Source organism: Canis lupus, chromosome 7, assembly GCF_011100685.1.
Source record: "Canis lupus familiaris isolate Mischka breed German Shepherd chromosome 7, alternate assembly UU_Cfam_GSD_1.0, whole genome shotgun sequence".
Lineage (NCBI taxonomy): Eukaryota > Metazoa > Chordata > Mammalia > Carnivora > Canidae > Canis > Canis lupus.
The window spans coordinates 74,532,540-74,546,079 of NC_049228.1; the positions used below are offsets into that span (position 1 = coordinate 74,532,540).

At 41.3% G+C, this 13,540-nt stretch overlaps 1 protein-coding gene across 8 annotated transcripts in view; it reads left to right on the forward strand.

Moving 5' to 3' along the window:
* The window catches only part of PTPRM (protein tyrosine phosphatase receptor type M), a 778,989-nt gene that overhangs the window by 637,089 nt on the left and 128,360 nt on the right, over positions 1-13,540 (forward strand). For all 8 annotated transcript variants that reach the window (XM_038543828.1, XM_038543830.1, XM_038543829.1 and 5 more), the window contains one exon: positions 290-477. In XM_038543828.1, coding sequence (XP_038399756.1) covers positions 290-477 — 188 coding nt within the window. The remainder of the gene's footprint in view (positions 1-289; positions 478-13,540) is intronic.

Genomic DNA, 13,540 nt, shown 5'->3' on the forward strand with positions numbered 1-13,540 from the left:
AAACTGGAGCGCCCAAAGGCTAAAGGGTTCTTACTGACTAGCTTTGTGAAACCAATATATCGTTTGGACTGCTTTGTAAAAAAACAAAGATTTCTGCCTCATTCCTATCAGTATTGCCAATCCCATTCAAATTTCTAAACATTTTAACTTTTCTTTTTTTGCTGAGCCACCGTAGGGATTATTGAAGCTGTAGGTGGAGGGGGTTTCAGCAGCAGCTTCTTAGCATTCTCAGTGACCCCCACGTAGCCCATGGTCCCCCTCACTTCCATCATGGCCTTCTTTTCCTTAGACGAAAGCCACACGATGGCCAGCGACACCAGCAGCTTGGTGCAGTCGCACACTTACAAGAAGAGGGAGCCGGCTGACGTGCCCTACCAGACTGGGCAGCTCCACCCTGCCATCAGGGTGGCAGACCTGCTTCAACACATCACGCAAATGAAGTGTGCCGAGAGCTATGGCTTCAAGGAGGAGTACGAGGTGAGCACGAGCGCCGCACCACAGCTCCTTCTCTGCCATCCTGGACGTGATGCCAGGGATGGGCTCCCAGCTCCTGCAGCTGACCGGCGGGACCTGGGAGGGCTGCCAGAAAGGGACCAGGCATGTCATCCTGGGGTCTGTTCCCATCTGGCCATGAGATTTATTACCGGGAAGGTAACGTGCATAAAATGGAAAAAGGAGGCCGAATTCACCTTTTCCATTATTCCTCATAAATATGCAATGAAACAGAGGCCTACCAGGCTCTTTCCTCACTCATGATTATGCTTCTTGGCTTTTTCTGTAATTATGATGTTAAATCCTAATAGTGTTGTGGTAGTTATCCAGGAAGAAACTGTCCACTTAAAGCAATTACAGACCAACCAGTGATGTCATGTGGTGGAGATTAGTTCCCTGTAAAGGGGCTGGCTAGTGTCACGGCTGTGACAGCTGTTGTCCTGCCAGCCCAGAGAGAGTGCGGCTATACTGGGATCTAGGGTGGGCAGCTCTCTGGGGCATTTCCAGGCACAGCAGTGTTCTCTCACCTTTTCTAAAATGTAGGGCTCACTTTACCACCTCAGTCATTAGCTAATTCTGTTGGAAAGTCGTTCAAGAACTGGAGAGAATTAACTGATTTGAAGAAGTCTGATTCAAAGACGTGTACCATCACTTGAGTGTGTGCATATGGGCGAGGCCAGTGAAGGGGAGGAAGCGAGCAGGGCTGGACTTCTTTTTTTACCTTATTAAATAAAATTAGTTCATACTCATTGATGAAGAAAAAGCAGCTTGTGTACAGTGAAAACAAGATTATATAGATGTGTAGCTCTTGACATTTTAGAGTGTGTCTCTGGCACTACATCTACCTAACCAGCTCATGATTGGGAAACATTTTGTCTGGAATTAAGAGTATTTTAGGGAGTGCCTGGGAGCTCAGGTGTTGAGCATCTGCCTTCAGCTCGGGTCATGATTCCCTGCTTGGCAGGGAACCTGCTTCTCCCTCTCCCTCTGCCTGCTGCTCTGCCGTCTTGGGCTCACTCTCTTTCTCTTTCTCTCTTTCTCTCACTCTGTCAAATAAATGAATAAAAATCTTTATTTAAAAAAAAAATATTTTAGGGCAGCCCGGGTGGCCCAGCAGTTTAGCATCACCTTCAGCCCAGGGTGTGATCTTGGAGACTCAGGATCGAGTCCCGAGTCAGGTTCCCTGCGGGGAGCCTGCTTCTCCCTCTGCCTGTGTCTGTGCCTCTCTCTCTGTGTGTATGTCTCTCATGAATAAATAAATAAAATGTTTAAAAAAAATAAAATATAAAAAAAGTATTTTAAAAATCAGTTCCTACCACCTCCATACCCTACGAGTTTCAAACTCTGCTTCTTTCTCCTCTCGGGGACACTCATGATACTTCATTTCATGCCCCAGATGCTGCATTGTCTTGGGTTTAGCTCCGTTTCTGAGCCGAATCACCAAAGAGTTCATTACAGCAGTCAGAGCTGCAGCACAGCTATGCCTCTTTTAAGACTGGGTCTTTAGGCCAGCGGAGACATGCTCTGCTCTGCTGACCGGAGCATCCTCCTGTGTTGCCTATAACCTCGGCTCAGAAGGCTGCTGCGCCAAGGAAACTAAGGCCTCTGGGGTTGGATTTCAGTCCAGGCAATATTTTCAGATGAAGTTCTGCATTTTAACAACACCCAACTTCTTAGATCTACTGTTAGCAATTTAGCTTGTAATTTGGTGAAACTGACTGCCTCTGCATATCTCCTCATGCACTTTTAAAGGCTAGCTTAGGAATTAATAGGATTAAGAGTAAGACTTCCAAAAGCATTAATATCTTATGAAAGACAAAATTAGGTTAGTGAGAAAATATAAGCCTAATGAATAGAAATGATGTCTTAGTTCTATCCAATATTCTGAATGCAGATATTGCTCAAATGTTTATTAAAGATGTTCATGTCAAAGAGATTAGTTATAGGCTCAAAGAACAATTCATAAAATCACCTGAGTCCAATTTTTCATGGACTATGTAAAAATACCTTGAGACTTCCTATAACACACTATAGATGATGCGTATTTGAAAGCATACCCAAAAATCATTTCCCATTCATATCTCCTGAAGAAATATGATTTATAAGTACAAACTAAAACAGTTTATATTCATTTGAAGCATATTCTAATTGATGATTTATTAAGGGTTATTACACTGAAATAAAATGTATTAATTATGTTTCAAAAAAACTCTTTTTTCCATCCTAGCTGTTCAGTGGATCGGAGAAGACTATAATATAAACATATACCAATATCACATTGCACACCTAAAACTGACAAAATGTTACATGTCAGTTATATCTCAGTAAGCTGGGGGTGTAAGTGCTTTTAAACACCAAAACCATTATCAGTTTGTTGTTTTTTTTAAAGAGGAAAAGAAGAAGAAAGGAAAAAAAACTTAAAAAGAACATGTGCTAGAAAGGAAAGCAGGAACAAACAGGGAGGTTAAGAGGAGAATTATGAAATGGAAGATTTTGTAGGGATTAATCCTAGTGCTCCACACACAGCTCTATGAACCTGGCAGCTAAGTGTGCATCCTTTCATTTAATCCACACTGGAAGTCAGGAGTGCCCTGACTGTCTGGTGTGGTGTGAATCTTGTGGTGGTTTGGGATATGGAGTCTGATCCCAGACTGCCCATATTCCAGCTTAGCCCTGCATCTTCTATGCTGTGTGACCTTGGGCAAGGTGCCTAACCTCTCTGGGCCTAAGTTTCCTCATCTGTAAAATGGAATACCTATAGTGTCCACCTCATAAGCTTGTTGTGGAGATAAACTCATTTAGCTAGAATTGAAACTCATAAGTGCTAGAATTGAATCTGCATTTAGTTGAAGTGTTAACTAAGTAAAAGAGGAAAATACGATAAGATCCAAGAGAAAAGTTCACACCATGTTCTTTTCGGGGGAACTGTGTCACCTTGTGGTTTCAGTACATCTCTGTCATTTCTTGTTCAGCACTCTGAGGATAGAGTGAGCCAGTCATTTTATGGCTCCGTACATTTTTGCTTCATCTAAAACACTCGATGGTTTCCTTGCCATGCACCTATCATCAAAAGTTCCCATTAATAAGTAACTTAAATGGGTAGATACATTTGATTCTGTGGACAAGGAGTTTGAGAAAATAAGTATTTCAAAATATATTCTGTCCCCTTTTATTGCTAAAAGAATATTTTCATATAGAAATTAGGAAAGTCCTAGGGAATGTTATGTGACTGTCGACCACCAAATACTGTTTATTTCTTAAAAAGGTTCTAGGGTGTCTTGGCAACAAAAGATGGAGGAGAGGTAGTTAATTTAACAAGTTGCTATGCCCATTAGTCCACCAGTGTGTACTAAAATACATGCTCAGAGTCTGACACTGCTGGGTACTGGGGAATGCAGAGAACTTTCTGCCCTGCCCTCAACCTCAGAAAGCTCGCCCCACTAGAGGAAGCAGCCGTACAGGGACTACAGCATGCCTGTCAAGTTAAACCCCACGTGAGAGATTTGCAGCAGGACTTTCAAGGCCACTGGAGGCATGTTGGGTAGTCTGTGGCACCAGACTGAGCTAGGATGAGCTAGGGAGTTGGCCAGGACAATGTAGAAAAAGGCAGATTCCAGGTAGATACAAAATCTAGACAATGGGATATACTTAGAAATGGCGGTAGTGCTGTGTGCCTGAATCCTAGTAGGGCGAAGGGTCATGGGTGGTCAGGCTCGGATCACACAGCATCACACCAAGAAGTTTGAACGTTACTCTGGAAGTCAGGGTAACTGAAGAAATACAGCTAACATGGGTCTCTCCTGTATTTGGATGGAGACTCATACCTGCACTACTTAGCAACCATCTAGTTTTTTTAAACATTATGTGTATGAGGCACACAGGAATTGCTTGAAAGACAATACCAGCACCCAGAAAAGTAAAGGGGAGAGGGAAACTATTCACTGGAAAGCATAATGTGAACTACATTGCTCCATTTCCATTCAAAAAAAAAAAATGCTATGGAATGCTTGGCTTCATGACTCACTGAAGCAATGAACGATGTTACATCTCGGAGGATAAAATGTTAAGAAAGTCTCCAGTGAGTGCCGTGACACACCAGGCTCAATCAGTTGGTCTTTCTGGTTTTCTTCAGTCCGTGTATATCGAGAAAACCTAGCCATCTACATTGTAAAATAGTTTTGAAATAGTGACTTTCTCTCTGTTGACACCATTTCAACCAGTCTGTCTTTATCTATTCCAAGACAGAAATGTCTGAAAACTGTCCTAGGCGCTGGAAGGATTCATTACCATTCAAGTAGCTGACAGAAGTGTGTCCAAACAAAAGGGAAAACATGTGGTGGGGACGAGACTGAGTAGCACTGAGTGCAAATTTTATATTTGATTTTGTTCTAACAAGATCGTCATATGGCATATCTCACCAGGGAGATGCAGTAATTTGATTCAAAAGAAACTCAGACATGAATCACAATAAAAAAAAGTAAACATGCTGAATTGAACAGAAAATGGCAGGTTGTCATCGGAGAGTGGATCAGGGCTCTCTGGAGAAAGACTGAGCAGAAAGGGCAAGTTTGTTTATGTTGCTGCAGAAGAGGAGGTGTTCTTCCTCCCAGCAAGCAAAGAGCAGTCTATGCTAGCCTCTGGGGGAACAGCTGTGGTTTTACCAAAATTGGGAGAAAGGAGATAGCTGCCCATGAGGAACACAAGTCGGACGGGGCCATCCTTCCCCCAGAGACTTGGGCCTTTGTCCTCTGGAGTCACGGTGACTCTGCTGCTTCTCCCTGAACTGATGGGCCCCATCCTAGATGCAGGTGTCTGGGCCCCTGTCCCTTCTCACTGCGCCGGCAGGTGGGAGCTACAGGCTGCTGCGTCCTGCCACAGGGAGCCTCAGGGGGGACCCTGTGGGCTTGGAGAGCAAATTCCTCCCCCTCTGGGGTCCCCAAAAGTCTTTCTTTCCTTCTCTATTTTATGACTGAAAGTCCCTCTGGGGATCCAAGCAGAAAAGACGTTAACCTTCCGTAGGACCACAGTCACTTAAATCTGAAAGAACACATTTCGTGATCATTGTAGAATTCAGATAAAAGGACAGCACGTCGAAACTACTCCCAGATAGGGCATCCTGAAAAACACAGATGGCACTGTTTCATTAGCTAATAATATTGCTGTGGGGCACAAAAATTTATTTTCCATTTGCTGGAACTAGAACTTACAACCTAAGTAACTCTTTGCAGCCTGCTCTTGAAAAAAAATAGTGTGTACATATATATCTAAATACATTTAGAAAAGTATTATTCTCATCCCACTTACTTTTCTCCTGTATATTTCTCAAGGGTACGAGCACTGGTGATTAATTGTATAATTGAACATGGAAACTGTTTTGCAGCTCAATTTAAACTGGGAAATTGAAGATATTATGCCAGAATCTTCGGGCTTAAGTACAACCTATGCATTTTTCTGAAACCCTGATTTTCTTTAAACATGTCCATCTCCTGGTAGCAAAGAAATGGATGGATTAGGTATTCTCCTCTCTCATCCTTCCCCCTCTTTTCTAAGTAAAATAGCCAATTTTGTTAAATGGAGCACCATGTTAACATTGGATGCGTGTGTGCATATTTGACGAAGCTGTAGCAAGTGAAGAAGGAATTATTATTAAAGCATCTCAATTGCCCTTCCAAGTCTGTTTTTTGCTTACTTGCATCCTACCTCAGGAAACCCAACAAAACTTAAAGAAAAACCACCCCCTGAAAGCTGCCTCCACTCTGTGGACCTTGCACTTGTAATTCCTCATTCTGGTTCAGATGTCTTTAGACAAGACAGACCCTTGGATGGGAAGACAGACGTGGATGCTCAGTGGGGACACCCGCAGAGCGTGGGGAGGACAGCTCTCCCCAGGGGTGCCCATCTCTCCCCTGCTGGAGGCTAGCTGGCAGAGGGAGAACTGTACATACTTCTAGAAAAGTTTTAAGAATGGCGTGGTGCGCCACAGCATCTTTGTTGAGATCTGAAAACAGAGGAAGGGGCAGGTGGAATTAAAGGTACTTTGTGTTACTTAGCTGATAGAACCATTGCCCGACACAGCTGGTTCCGTGCTTCTGCGCGCAATCCGGGGTGGAGGCACCCCCTTCCTGCTCACCTCCAGCCCACACACTTTTCAGATGTGCTTTTCAGTTCCCATTTCATATTCTGAGGCACCAGCTGAGTCAATCAATTGCCACAATCAGTGCAGGTTATTTTCTATTCCACAGGATACAAAACAAACAAAGCACAACCATTGAAAGCTTAAGGATGCGGAGTTAGAAGGAGCGTTGGCAAGCACTGTAAATGCATTAAGAATCACAACAGCTGTGGCTCCAATGGCTCTAGCAGCCAAGTGAGTTTTGACATGTTTCTTCCTTTAATTATTATGGTGATGCTGAGCTGGTCCAGGAGAGAATGATAAAAAAAAAAAAAAAAAAAAAAAAAAAAAAAAAAAAACACCCTTCTACCTGAAATTTTGAAGTTGCTCCAGCTATTTGGGGCAAGTCAAGTGCATGTGTTGATAGATACTTTCTTAGTAAATAAAAGTTTCTGCATACTTTTAAATAATGCAATAGAAAGGGTTGATTTGACTGAGTATTTGGTTTATTTTTTTCTGAACTGTGAATATAAAAGTGTCTGTTCTATTTATTGCATGCTCCATGTTGTCCTGCTTGCTTTCAGGACCTCTTGTGTGTTAGCTGGCTTAATTCAGTTGCTTTTTGCCCATGCCCCTGATAATATCACGTACAAGCTCAAACTTCAGAAAATTTGGTTAAAGATTGTTACTTCCTACAACACTATGTCTTCTCTCTGATGAGAGTTGATGGCAGTAGACATTTACCAGTTTGTTTGAAGCGCCTCTGGTCAGCTGTCTAGTTTCCATTTGGATGCTGGTTATTAGAATTTTCTACCCTGGGAGAAGTTGAGTACTTTTCCCACTTGTTAACATGCTTTTAGTGTCGGATGGCATTAGTCACAGGACCTGGCCCAGAGGGACTGTAAATGTGCCTGTGTCCTAGCTCTCGCTGACCTCGTCTGTTTGGGATCAGTTGGATGATGTTGCCACCCACGAAATTGGCCTAGCAAGCCTCCGCAAGGCCATCATTGCCACCTCCCTCACCCTTACCTCCCCATCAGCAGCTTACAAGTCCAGAATGTTCACCCTCCTGATCATTCCCAGTTCCATCCCTAGGAATCCTCTCTGACCCCACTGCCTGGTCCTCTCACCTTGCCTGAACCATCATGACAGTACCAAGTTATCTCTCCACATTTCATGTCCTGTCTTCTTCTCCACTCTGCAATCAATTTTCTTTGTAAAACATAGATGTTATCACATTTGATGCTCAAAACTCTGCTGTGGATTCCTTCCAAAACTAAGAAACTCCTTAGCATAGTATACTCAGACCTCCATGACTCAACTCTAGCCTGCCCTGCAGGCTTGATTTGTGACTGTGGCCACCTTCTACCATGTGCCTTATAGTCATCTCTCATGCCCCAAGAATCTTCATGTCTCTGGCAGTTCTTCACCTTGTGACCTCTGCCTAGACTGACTTCCAGCTCCCTCTTCATGTGACTGATTCTGTTAGACCCAACTCAGATGTTACCTCCTCCAAGAGCGTTCCTGGTTCTCCCATCAGAGACAACCTGGCCCTCCACAGTCTCATGGCTCTGAGTTCAAGTAACATAGTAGGCAACACATCCATTGGAAATACAGCAGGCAGTATCTTAACTGATAATATGGTAGGCTATCTATTAATTGGCTCATTCAATAGATGTTTGACAAACACTACTAAATAGAAGTTACTTTATATTTGCTAACTTAATTCCCGTGTATTTAAACACATATACCCTTAGAAGGGAAGATGAAATTAAAGATGGATAGAACTACAACAAAATACTCGCCATGATGTAAACCATCACCCAGGATCAAGTGAGTTAGCAACAGCCAATGAGAAAAAACTGTGCTGACCAAGTTGGACCTTACCAATAACCGATCGTATTAAACTGGTACTAATGGATGTGGGTCTAGCTAATCAATCATTCTACTCACTGAACGCCAACCATGTGTTTGAAAATTTTAGGATCATATTTGTAAACCACGTTTGCTTTAAAATTCTTATTTAATTTCAATAGAAATAAAGTAGAATTATTTAGGTGAGGCTTTTTAACATGAGTGTTCCGAGAGAGAAACTATATGTCATCATCATACACAGTTTGAAAGCTCATAAAAGTAATTTGTGTTGCCGTGGACATATTTCAGCAGGGAGCAAGGTTTGGAGGAGCTGACTTTTCATAAAGTCTTAATTGGCTCTGAGAGTTTTGATCATGATATTGATGGTACCTACTTCTGTCTAACACCTAATGTGTTCAGCATTGTACAGAGACGCACATGCACGCGCATGCATGCACAGGGATATTTCTAACCACAAAGCTAGTACATCATTATCATACCCATTTACAGACAAGGAAATGATGCCAAATTTAAGTAACTTCCCCAAGGCCATCCCGCCATCAAGTGGTAGGATTTATCCCATCTCTGTAGACTCTAAAGCCCATGTTCTTTCCATTATGCCGTCACTGCTGCATGCAACACCACAGAGCTACAAACCTATGGAAATTAACCTTGTGTTTTATTGATTTGACTTGTGATTTCATGGCAGGAGTGTTATTTTTCCTCTCTGTGTTTTTGTTTGCTGTGAAGTGTTCTGTCCTTTGGCAGAGGACCCATCCAGCCCTGGGGTCCCCGCATCAGTGCCAACTCTGTGTTTCCTCATCTCGGCAGAAGCAGATGCTGCCCATTAATCTCGCTCGGTGCCCAGCTCTGAGAGTGAGGTCACTCCAACATTGCCCCTCTCCTGCTCTAGTTTTTCATTGTTGAGAAATACAGGAAACTCATTCTGCAGATATCAGGCAGCCTGGCTCAGTGGAAACCCACCAAGACCAGCGATAAGCTAAAACCAAACAATAGCTCTGGAGATCATGGATTTTATATGCTGTTTCCCTGGATTATTACTGCCATCCAACCCAGTAGAGGTAGGAAGGGAGGGAGAAAATGAATATGTAAACTTGAGTTGTGTGTGAAAGCCCAAGGTTTTCTGAAAGATCCTTTCTGGAAGATGTTGAATCTCTTGTTAATGAGATGATACAGCACAAGGATGACAGTGTTGTTAACTGGCTGTCTGACCTCCAGGCAGAACCAAGATAACATCTTTAAGCTTTGACTACATAATATGAAAAGTCAATCATTTTTTTTCCAAACAGTAGTGCTATATGGTAGAAAGCACAATAGATTTCCAGTCAGAGGATATGGGTCCCAAGCCTTTGACCTGTCACCTTACTGAAGAGTCAGCTGAGACCCTCATGCTGGAACTTCCAGCAAATGACTCAACTTCCCTGAAGCAACTCAATCAGTTGTGAAGACCAAGTCCTTACTATATGTCTCTGACATCAGTAGTGCCATCACTCAGGGGTGCCAGACTTCTAGTTTGGTTGACATATTTCCATGGGTGGAATGTTTTCCAGTGGGCAGCACTGACTGGCAGCCTAAGAGCCACAGCTGGCAGTCACTGCTGTGTAGAGTGCCATTGCTCAGGATCCACAGGCAGTTCTCTGGCTCTCCCCTGCCAATTGTGAATTTATTCAGCATTTCTGAATGAGATGGTTTCCATCCCAACAGGACATTTCTATCTTTTCCTCCCCTCCGTTCCTCCAACTCAACCCCTTCTCACTCTTCTAACCCCACCCCATTTCCAAAAACTGAGAACTTTGAATTGAGAGGATATGGTAACAATATTAGTACACTTTTCTGTCAAGCCCTCACATTGTCTGAAATGTGTTCATGATCATAATTCCAATATATCTTTAATCCCCACTGTCCCAGTTTTTTAAGGATCATGGATAATAAGGAAATATATGGATTAAATGTTCTGAATTACTACATTTATTTCACATTTCACATTGTTTCATTTCACATTATCATTCCATGTATTATTCAGACCAAAATAATATTGAATCAGAGCCCATAATTTTTTTGACTTGCCATATCACTGAAAAGAAAGCAGATGTGCTAACTTTTCCAATTTCTTCTTTTGCATCTTTTGAAATAAAAGTGATTTGACATCCATGTTGGAATTTGCCCATGTTACTCAGTATCTTACACTTTTAAAATTTTTTCTCACCCTCTTTATCTTTTATTGCTGCCCTTTAGCGATACCTTTTATCTGTTTACTTTTAGGAAATTATATGAGAGATACTGAATGGTTATAATGTCTTCATTGTTAATTATAAATATACAGCGTATGTTTTTATATATATTGCATTTATGTACTTTAGGTAATTATGCATTTGAGTTCTTTACCAATTTTATAGCCAAAGTATTTCACTTGGCTGATTACGATGTGTATTTTAAGCCTATTTCTCAAAACATGAAAAGAATGTACTATAAATCCAATTAACATAATCTATCTGCCTAAAGAGAAAGCTTGCTTTTATTTTTTCTCTATTTTAATGGTGAAAATAGTTGTAGGATACAGAGTAACAAAATATGTTTTGAAAGGTTTCCAAGTCCTGATTTTATTGCTGTTTTCCTTTAGAAGCAATACAAGGGCACCTGGATGGCTCAGGTGGTTGAGCGTCCAACTCTTCATTTTGGCTCAAGCCAGTATCTCAGGGATTGAGCTCTGCATCCGGCTCAGTGGGAAATTTGCTTGAGGATTCTCTCTCTCCCTCTCCTTCTGCCCCTCCCTGTACACATTCACACTCTCTCGCTCTCTCGATCTCTCAAATAAATAAATAAATAAATAAATAAATAAATAAATAAGTAAATGCAACACATACTTTTTGAAAGAAATTTGGAAATTTTAAGAAAATTGTAAAGAAAAAGACAATAGCACTCACCCATAAACCCACCATCAATATTTAGTCCTTTTCCACACAGAGTATTTTAATACATTAAAATCATTATATAGTTTCATACTGTGTTTTCCCACTTAATATTGTACCACAAATGTTTCCAAAGTCTTTGTCTTGAACACTGCTATGATTAATTCCTTGGGTTTATGTCCATTGTCTTCTTTTTTTTAAGATTTTATTTATTCATAGAAACACAGAGAGAGAGAGAGAGAGAAAGAGAGAGAGAGAGAGGCAGAGACACAGGCAGAGGGAGAAGCAGGCTCCATGCAGGGAGCCCAACGTGGGACCCGATCCTGTGGTGTCTCCAGGATCACACCCCAGGCCGCAGGCGGCGCCAAACCGCTGCACCACTGGGACTGCCCCAGTCCATTGTTTTCTACAGGTAGATTTCAAGAGGTGGAATCACTGGTTCAAAGTGTATGAGGAGCTTAAGATTCTTCATGCATATTAACACCTTGCTTTCCAGAAAGATTATACCAATCACACTCATCATGAGCAGTCTCCATGAGAATGCTTACTTCAACGCACCCACGCTGCAATGAATGATAGTCCATTTTTATTTTTAATCCTTGCTGGTTTGAGAGGTGGAAAAAGAGTATCTCATTATTGTTCCATCTAAAACCAGATAGAGGGATCCCTGGGTGGCGCAGTGGTTTGGCGCCTGCCTTTGGCCCAGGGCGCGATCCTGGAGACCCGGGATCGAATCCCACGTCGGGCTCCCAGTGCATGGAGCCTGCTTCTCTCTCTGCCTGTGTCTCTGCCTCTCTCTCTCTCTGTGACTATCACAAATAAATAAAAATTTTAAAAAAAAGAATTAAAAATAAATAAATAAATAAAACCAGATAGGTCTTTGTATGTTTACTGGCCTTGTGAAATTTTTTTCTAGTGAACTATTCATGTCCTTTGCCTCTTTTTCTCACTAGGGGTTAAGGTCTCTTCCTGACTTGTAGGAGCTCTTCTGTGGCCTCCTTTGTTCTTCTGTAGAAATGTATTGGCAGTCCTTAGGCTTTGTGCTTCCAGGATCCACACATCATGTTGTCCCTAGAAAATGTGGACATTTTATACAGTTGCCTTTATGAAAAACTGTGTAATTTCGTTTTGAATTGCTTGACCTCTTGGCAATATTATATTTTCCTATTTGTTAATATGATTTATGTCTCTATCTATTTGGATCTTCCTTTATATTTTTTAGTAAAGTTTCAAAAAGTTCTCCATAAAATCTTGTACATCTTTTAGCTATGTGTAGTTTTTTTGTTATGGCAATAGCATCTTTTAAAGTTACATTTTCTTGGACACCTGGGTGGCACAGCTGGTTAACCACCCAACTCTTGATTTCACCTCAGGGCATGATCTCAGGTCGTGATCTCAGAGTGATGGTCTCATGGTCCTGGGATCAAGCCCCACATCAGGCTCCCTGCTCAATGGGGAGAGTCTGCTTCTCCCTCTACCCCTCCCCCCATTCATTATTTCTCTCTCACTCTCAAATAAATAAATAAAATCTTAAATAAAGTTACATTTTCTTTATTGCAAGTATATAGAATATACACATAAATAGAAAGATGTGTGTATGTATATATGTGGGTGTGTATATATGTTTATGCGCACATACACACACATACTATTCCTTTTGTATTTTGCTTCTATGTCCAGAAATACTTTCCAACTATCCTTATTTCAATGATATGTCTGTAGATTTTTCTAGAGTTTTCTGTGGAGAAATCATGTCTATTCTCATTAGTGACTATTTATTTCTTTTTAGTCCTTCTACATCGTATCCATTTATTCTTATTTTATAAAGATAACTAGAACATTCAGTACAACATTAAATAAAACTTAGGTTGTAAGCATCATTGTCTTGGTCCTGATTTTAAGAGAAAATTCTTTTAATGATTAATAATTAGTTGGGATTAGGCTGGTGATACTTCCTTCCATCCCTGGTATACTGATATTGAATTTGATAGAATGCTCTTTCAGCATTTATTGTTATATAAAATAATTACTTGATTTAATATGTTAGCATGATGAGTTCACTCATATAACTAATATTCTAATACTGAACCAACTCTTCATTCCTGGAATAAACCTGACTTGGTCATGACACATATTAAACATTGCTGAATAC